We start from the raw sequence: 8,666 nt of genomic DNA, 5'->3' as shown, positions 1-8,666 counted from the left end.
CCAACCGAGATGAGCGAATTGGTCCCACCGAGTTTGTCTGACCAACTCTTTGTTTGTCTATTACCAAAATCGGTCTCACCGAGTTTGTGTAATCGGTCTCACCGAGATTACGTTATGCCCTAACCCTAACGATATCGGTCCCACCGAGTTGACGTGTCGGTCCCACCAAAATTCCTAACGGTCACATTATGAACTAAATCGGTCTGACCGAGTTTCACGATTCGGTCCCACCGAGTTTAGTAAGTTGTGTGTAACGGTTAGATTTTGTGTGGAGGCTATATATACCCCTCCACCCACTCTTTATTCGTGGAGAGAGCCATCAGAACATGCCTATACTTCCAATATACATTTTCTGAGAGAGAACCACCTACACTTGTGTTGAGGTCAAGATATTCCATTCCTACCACATGAATCTTGATCTCTAGCCTTCCCCAAGTTGCTTTCCACTCAAATCTTCTTTCCACCAAATCCAAATCCTGTAAGAGAGAGTTGAGTGTTGGGAAGACTATCATTTGAAGCACAAGAGCAAGGAGTTCATCAACTACACACCATCTATTACCTCTTGGAGAATGGTGTCTCCTAGATTGGCTAGTGTCACTTGGGAGCCTCCGTCAAGATTGTGGAGTTGAACCAAGGAGTTTGTAAGGGCAAGGAGATCGCGTACTTCATGAAGATCTACCCGAGTGAGGCAAGTCCTTCGTGGGCGACAGTCATGGTGGGATAGACAAGGTTGCTTCTTCGTGGACCCTTCGTGGGTGGAGCCCTCTGTGGACTCGCGCAACCGTTACCCTTCGTAGATTGAAGTCTCCATCAACGTGGATGTACGATAGCACCACCTATCGGAACCACGGATAAAAAATCTTCGTGTCTCCAAATTGCGTTTGCACACTCCAATTTCATCCTTTTACATTCTTACAATTTGCATGTTTACTCTCCGCTGCTCATATACTCTTTACATGCTTGCTTGATATGTATTGTGAATGTTAAAACTTATGCAAAACTTCACTTCAACTTAAAAAAATAAAAAACTGCAACTTTTCTTACTTAGAGTCTATTCACCCACCCCCTAGACACCTCTTCTCAATCCTTTTAAAAGTGCATGTGCAAAACACAAGTTTAGCTCGTTTGTCTCTTAGAAGTACAAAAGGTTGTTGAGGTGGATGTTAGGTGATAATTTTTAGATTACACAGGCATGATGCAATGTTCTAATGAACTTTGGTTTAGTGATTTTAAATAACGAGTACCCTGTGTGATGCAAGAATATGTAAAAATTATAATATTCCATTGAGATATTAAAATTTCTGAGTTGAAGAGGCTATTATTGTCCCACTGTTTTTTATTGAACAAAAGCAAAAGCGTTGTCTGATTATAAAAAATGGTTACGCGGTTAATTGTGAAAATCGGGTGAATACCGAATTAAAATCACAAAAACACACTAACCTCATAAACACAAACAAACGGGACTCTATTTCATCGAGACTAGCTAGCCTCTCATCACGGCTGGACAGAAGAAGACGAGACTGCGATGGGAGGAGCAGACTTGAAATCCTGTTCAGAGGTGACAAAGCAAACACTCCACAAGACCACACCCCAATTGGTCCGCCCCAACGAGGGCAACTTCCCCGCCCACGTCTAAGAATGTGTAGTTCGTTTGTTAAAACCAAAGGAAGGATTACGGTGTGAAAATATCAAATATACCTTTACTGTACAAAACGAATAGACTGTACTCACCTAAAACGTTTTATACTAGTAAATTGTAGTCCCTCCGTTCGAAAATACTTGTCATCAAAATGGATAAAAGAGATGTATCTAGACGTATTTTAGTTATAGATACATCTCTTTTTACCCATTTTGATGACAAGTATTTTCGGACGAAGGGAGTACGTGCTTTGCATGTCACTTAAATATTATATATATAAAGCATGGAAAAATACATTTGAATATGTATTTCCTTTTCTAGAATCGTATCGTACAAGGTCTAACTTGATTCTTACCTCTCTAGAATCCAGATTGTTCTAGTCTTTTTTCATTAGAGTATCAGATGAGCATGTGGATAGATACTTCTAAAACACATGAGATGGTAGAGTTGGGGGTTCAATTAGAAGTCCACGTGGCACAATTCTATGAGTTGAAAACTTTATCCAACGGATGATAATGATTGGATTTGCCATCTCTTGACCGTTGGATGGGCATATCTAACGACTAAGAGCATCTCCAGCCGCGCCCCTAACAGGCCCCCCCAAGGCGGTTTTTTACCGCCGGCGGCCGAAAATCGGCCCAGTCGCGCCCCCATGATCTCGTTTAGAGTCGGTTTGGGCCGAAATAACAGCCGGCGAACCCGAGCCGAACTCAAGCGCCCGGGGGTCGCCTGGGAACGCCTGCGGAAGCGAAAAAGGGTGTGGGGCCGCTCCGTCGGCGAGAGGAGGCCCTTTTCCCGGTGTTTCCTCCCGCTTTCCCCCCTCGGCTTCCCTATCATTCTCCATTCCTCCCGCCAATCTCCTCCTCCTCCCCTCCCAGCCGGTCGCCATGCCGTCGAATAAGTACGTGGCCCCACGCGCCGTGACAGATACCACCGCCGCCGTCGCCCAGCCGAAGCAGAGGAAGTAGAGGGCGCCGCCGTCCAAGCCCCCGGGCATGTCTAACGCCGACTGGAAGGCGAAAGTTCAGCGTCGGGAGGCTGTCACCACCGACCGGCGGAACAGGGCAAACGCCAAGAAGGCCCGGGACAGGGCGGCGCTCGCGGCTGCGGCGGTGGCGGAGCAGGCGGAGCACTCGCCCGAGGCGGCTCGCGCGGGGATGATGAATCCGCCCGGCGGCCACGGCCCGTACGCGTCCTGAAGCCAGCAAAGCGTCGGATCTCCGGCCGGCTTCTCATCGTCGCCACAACCCTGGGGCTGCACGTCGTCGCCGGGCTACGCCAACGGCGACGCGCACGGCGGGTTCAACCCCAACATCATCTTCCCCCATGGTCATCCGGCCCAGCGCACGCCCTCGCCTGCCTTCACCGGCCTACTCAGCCTCCCCGACGCCACCTCTCCGCCGTTGCGCGCTGCTCTTCTCACAAGCCTCCTCGCCGCATGCTCCGGAGCGACGACAAGCAGCTCAAGGCGTGGTACCTGGTGGAGCGCGGCCTCATCCTGAACCAGATGCCGGCGACGGTGCCGCCAACTACCACGCCGACGCCAACGTCGCCGTCAAGCCCGAGCGATGATGCCTTCACGACGCCCAGCAATACAGAAGTCGCTCCGACGCCGCCCAGCACAGAAGCCGCGCCGACGCCGGAGGCCGACACCGGCGTTTGATGCATTGCCTATGCGTCCTTTTTTTTTTGCACGCCGAACTTTTCATTTTATCGCTGAACTGTGGCAAGTTGATCGCCGAACTGTGCCGTTGATCGCCGGACTCATGGCGTGTTTTGAAGCGGGAATGGATCAAGTTTGAATTTGCGACGCCTTGGGGGCGGCTCCTGGGGGCTTGGCTGGGACCTAGATCGCCCCCAGGGTCTAAAAATCGCTGGGTGAGCGCCCGAAAGAGCGTCGGCCTATGCGTTGGGGGAACGAGTGGAGATGCTCTAATATTTGAAGCTATTGGCACACTATATAGTGGTATAGAAAAGTTTAGAGAGGGTATTTCATATTTGCTTTTTTTTCCTCCCTTTTTGAGGGGTCTGTATTTCACATCTCGGGATACAACACACACCGTGAACAAAACGGTGAAATGTCTAGCTAAAACGACTTGCCACCCCAAGATGACAGGCCTGGCATGACGCGAAACAAACGCGCAAAGTAATTGGAAAAATGAAATGCTAGTGCATGCCCATGACTACGGGTGTTCTCTTCTGGCCAGGCATGGCCCGCGCGTCACAACGGAACGGCTAGGTCCAGCACTGCTCCACCCACAGGAGCGGCTCGTGCAGCGCGGCTTCGCCGCCGTCGTAGTCGTCGGCAGCCGTCGCCCAGGTAGGCGAGCACCAGAGGCCGTCCCTCAGGTCCAGCAGAAGGTCGGGCAGGTCGAACAGAGCGTTCTCCTCGACGCTGCCGGCCGTACCGGAGCTTGCGGCCGATGTCTCGGTCGATGTCGTCGGCGTCTCTGTTGTCTCGGCGACGGAGGAAGAAGACTCGCATTGGGCGGCGGCCGAGGCGGCCGCGGCCTGGATGTCGGCCGGGGAGGTGGACGCCGGACGGGGGAGCGCGTCGGCGAGGTGCGGGAAGTTGAGGTGCGCGCGGCGGCCCTTGATGGCGACCGCGGCCACGTCGTGCGCGCGCGCGGCCATCTCCGCGGTCGGGAAGGTGCCGAGCCAGATGCGCGACTTCTTGCGCGGCTCTCGGATCTCCGACACCCACTTGCCCCAGCTCCGGCGACGCACGCCGCGGTACGACGGGTGCCTTCCGGCCGTGCGCTCGTCCGCGGCGGCGGTGCAGCTGCTGCTCTCCTCGGCCCGGGCCTCCGCCTCTTGGCTGCCGGTGCCAGGAGCAGCAGGAGAAGTGGCGGTTTGTCTCTTGCGCTTCAGATGCTTGGGCTCACTCTTGGACACGTCGTGTACGCCATTGATGGCAGTCGAATCGGAGGAGTAGGAGGAGGAAGAGGAGGTGGCGGGTGCATGGATCGTGTCAGACTCCATGGCTCTAGTCCTCTCTACAAGGGAGCACCAGACAAGGCTCCAGGCTGGGGAGGGAAGGTGGTGCGCGCGACTATAAATAGTGGATCTGTTAGTGGAAGCCTACGTTTTATTTTCTCTAAACAAAAGATATCGCCACCATGCGGAGCTAAAAAAGAAATAAAGCTGATGTTGTTGTTAGGATCTCCCGAATTAACAAATCTGCGCGAAATTCTGCGGCCAGTTAGATATTTGCAAGCTGGTGAGACCACCAACACATGGATGGCTTGCATTGGTAACGCTATAGTAGACATAACCAACCAGCGACCGTCCAAATGCTACCAATTACTTCTACTCGTATTACCTAACTCAGAACTCCAGTTGTATAAGAAGCATATGCAGTCCGGCCAAATGATAATTTTCTTCTTGCTGTTGTTTTATTTTACGACATAACATACACACGGCCACGCGAGTTTGGAGGAGGCAGCTGTCCTCCTCAGAGACGAGGACTACACCTCAACAACTAGCCGTTAAGTAGATTGTCACTGGGAGCAAGACTCCTTCAATCAATCGGGCTGCTTGGTTCAACACCTTCCTGTAGGAAGGTGGTGGTTACTGTTTCGTGTGCCCACTTGCGTGGGACTGAGCTGCTTGCTGGTACTCCCTCCGTTCTGAATTACTTGTCTTAGATTTGTCTAGATACGGAGGTATCTAGCACTAAAATGAGTCTAGATACATCCGTATCTAGACAAATCCAAGACAACTAATTCGGAACGGAGGGAGTACGATTTCGGGAACAACGATATGCGAACGGCAATGCCGCACCGGCCTTGGTAAGCAAGACCCGGAAGCAAGAGCCCGGAACGGTGGCGCGTCGTGCGCCTGGCAATTTCCACAAAGTCCTCGCTTTACTATTGGTGCCGAGATGCCATCGAGCCATTAACAAGAATAAAATTCCATTAACACGTTCCAGTCAAAAAACGACCCTGACTGACAGATCTGATACAAATAGGAATGCCTCAAGTTGCTGAGCAGCACAAAGATTAAATAAATGAATAATAATGCTACGATGGTTTCGTCATGGAAAATGCACCAGCACACACACGACCAACTCACCCAACCAAGTCTGAAATATCAAAGTCTGGGCTCCAAAATAATACTGCTAGTACACGACACAGTAGGCAATAGGCCAACAAAAGGATGAATGATACTTATGGCTAACAACCTCATAATCTTAAGAGCCAAGAATAATAATACCGCGCATCAGATCAGCAGCTACTTTAATTAAACGACAAAGGAACAATAGAATGCAGTCGATTACTGCCGTTGCCGGCGCCTCCTTACTGCTGGGCGCACTGCACACCCCTTGGTGCACCACCTTCGTCGTCGTCTTCTTCATCATATGCTTCTTGCCGCCTCTGATGCTGCCTGCGCCTCATCTCCTCTTCGATGTTCACATCGTGCATGGTGGTCTCCTCGCACTGATCCACGTCCATGTCCGACGACTGGCTCCCTGGCCTTGGCGGCAGGATCTTCTCAAGTGACTTGCATTGGCTAGGGGTCAGTACTCCGGGCTCAGGGAACTCCACGCTGAACTCAACAAACAGGCGACCCTTCATGAAAGGCCGGCCATGCTGAGGCATGCCCTCATCATTTATGGCCTTGTGCTGGCCTATTTTTTGGGAGCAAAAGTTCATATCAGTAAGTTCCAAAAGGGGGGGAAATTTATCGACAGGATAGAGGAACTGGAAGGCAGATATCAACAAAGGGGCAAGGAAAAACAGATCCACAAAAGGAAATTGATGTACCAGGCTTGATGATCTCCCCAGGATTGGATTTGATCAGAAGCTGCCGACCATCAAGATGGGTCAGAACAAACTGAAAGCCACAGAGAGCCTCAGTCAGAGAGATCGTGTGCTCAACAAATAGGTCATCCGACTTCCTCTTGAATTTTGGGTGCTCTTTAAGTTGCAAGACAAAAACAATGTCTCCTGTCACTGTATCAGGCTGCAAAAGCATGAATCAGCATCGTTAGAAGGATACTCCTAGATATTGTGTGCATGCAAGTGTTGCGTGCTTCAACAGATGCAGACATGTGTGCATTTGACATTGTGTGTGTAAAAGAGACTCACAGCTTCATCAGCTTCACCCTGGAATACAATCTTTTGGCCATGTTGCATTCCCTTCTCCACATGAACCTCCAAGACCTTCTTCTCCTGGGATACTTTGTTCCCTCTGCAGCTTGGGCATCTATCCTTGTCATTTATCATCTCACCTGGACAGATGAAGAATTACAAAATTACTAAGGAAACAGATACAATCATTAAATAAAGAAGATAGAACAGAATTATACCTGATCCTCTGCATTCAGGGCAAACAGTATTCATCTGTTGGATCATGCCAGGTCCGATCTGTCTTGTTATCATCCTCATTCCTGCACCACGACAACCACTGCAAGTAGCCGTTGCCCCGCTCTTGGATCCCTTTCTGAATGTACAACAGGATACAGTTAGATCCCTACGACTAATACAGGCATGGAAAAATAATCTTGTACAGAACAACAGCTGCAGTACAAGTACAATTTGCAAGTTACATTGACAAGAGTAAAAATAAACAACATCAGAATCAGAAACAAACAAATCTGCATCGATCCCAAGGGGCTAGATCAAAGCTTGAACCCTCACTCATGCAAAGATGCAATGCAGCAGTAGTCGTTACATGGCTATATTGTTCAACATACTCCACTTCCACTCCATTAATTAACTAGTACTCCCTCTGTGCGGAATTACTTGTCACTCAAACGGATGTATCTAGCACTGAAAATACATCTAGATACATCACTGAAATACATCTTTTTCGAGAAAACGCAAGAGACTTTGCATTTCATTTCATTGAACAGGAAGACATCAGGGGTACAACCTCCAGAAAGGAGGGACACACACACACACACACACACACACAAATACACGACCGTCCTCACCAAGCGACTACAACTAGGTGAGGAGGTGCCCTCAACTATAGACACGCAACGACATTAGGCCTCGCCCAGCAGGGCAGCGTCACTGCCATTGCCAGACAGCTCCAGGGACGATTGCAGCTCCAGGACTGCCCAGGCCAACGTACCTCTCACCCATGTGCCTAGAGAGTCGGCGGGTGAAGGGCAGGGCTCAACAGGAACTGGTGTAGCAACCGTTGGAGAAGCGCGGGCGCTGGCATACATTGCGATCCGCTCCCTGTGTAGCAGTCTACGCCAGAGCGATGCATCACCAGCCTCCATCTGCCGCATCAAACTCCACTTGCAGCCAAAGCAGCGCCTACAAGAAGGGAATGGCGCTGAGACGCCACCGCTGCCCGGTCCGGGAGGCCGGACCTGGGATTTCTCCCGGTGCTCGAGGAGGAGATCTGGTCAGGGTCATGCCAACGCCTCCAAGGAGGTGACGGCACCCTCGGGCGTCGCCGTTGACAGCGCAGGCCGTCGCCGCGCGGGGATTTCGCCCCGACCCATGAACAGGGACCTCAGATGCAATGGCAGACCGGACTTGGAGAAGAACGCCGGAGAAGACCAGCACACATGGAGGGATGCCTAGGAACGTTGTAGTCGCAGGAGGAGCACCGACCAGCGCAGCGCCAGCAGGCCGGCCACCGCCGGGAGCGAGACGAGCAGGCGACAACAGCCACCTGCACCGCGCCGCCGCCGCGCCGGCCCGCAGCCTCCACCGCCAGGAACCGCCGGGGCACAGCAGAGCAGCAGCCGTCAAGGACTGCCGCGCGCGTGCTCACCCGCCCAGCGGCTACCACCGACGGCGGCCGGGAGGGGTGGAAGGAGGGGGACGGGTGGGTTGGGGCAGAAACGCGCAGCCCAGATCTGGGCGCCCTCATCTCTGCAGCTCGCAGCAGCGGCCGCCCGCTGCCACAGCAGCGCCACCACGCATGCGTTCCACACCATCACGGCCTCCCCTGAGCGCAGACGACCGCCTGCCTCGCCACCGCGCGCTCCCGCCGCTCCAGCGCACAAACAGCAGCGCATGAGCCCACGGACAAGGGCCCCGCCGCCGCCGTCCACCGGCGA

At 52.2% G+C, this 8,666-nt stretch overlaps 2 protein-coding genes across 2 annotated transcripts in view; both read right to left on the bottom strand.

The window, feature by feature from the left end:
• Positions 1–3,650: 3,650 nt before the first annotated feature.
• Positions 3,651–4,653, bottom strand: LOC119324265 (ethylene-responsive transcription factor ERF038-like). The gene has a single exon (XM_037598028.1). It carries the CDS (start codon positions 4,619–4,621, stop codon positions 3,875–3,877), a length of 747 nt encoding a protein of 248 aa, XP_037453925.1. The 5' UTR covers positions 4,622–4,653; the 3' UTR covers positions 3,651–3,874.
• A 968-nt stretch (positions 4,654–5,621) lies between these two features.
• Positions 5,622–8,666, bottom strand: part of LOC119323069 (chaperone protein dnaJ A6-like) — a 5,841-nt gene continuing 2,796 nt past the window's right edge. The window contains exons 5-8 of the mRNA XM_037596648.1: positions 6,951–7,084; positions 6,730–6,872; positions 6,406–6,604; positions 5,622–6,269 (exon numbers count right to left, since the gene is read on the bottom strand). Of these exons, the coding sequence (XP_037452545.1) occupies positions 5,938–6,269; positions 6,406–6,604; positions 6,730–6,872; positions 6,951–7,084 (808 nt within the window). The 3' untranslated portion in view covers positions 5,622–5,937. The remainder of the gene's footprint in view (positions 6,270–6,405; positions 6,605–6,729; positions 6,873–6,950; positions 7,085–8,666) is intronic.

This window comes from Triticum dicoccoides, chromosome 6B, assembly GCF_002162155.2.
Source record: "Triticum dicoccoides isolate Atlit2015 ecotype Zavitan chromosome 6B, WEW_v2.0, whole genome shotgun sequence".
NCBI lineage: Eukaryota > Viridiplantae > Streptophyta > Magnoliopsida > Poales > Poaceae > Triticum > Triticum dicoccoides.
Note: the sequence above shows the minus strand (reverse complement) of the source record. Positions and strands in the feature narration are given on the sequence as shown.

Bases quoted from the DNA above. Each gene is read 5' to 3' on its own strand.
- LOC119324265 (XM_037598028.1), bottom strand. From the start codon at position 4,621: ATGGAGTCTGACACGATCCATGCACCCGCCACCTCCTCTTCCTCCTCC.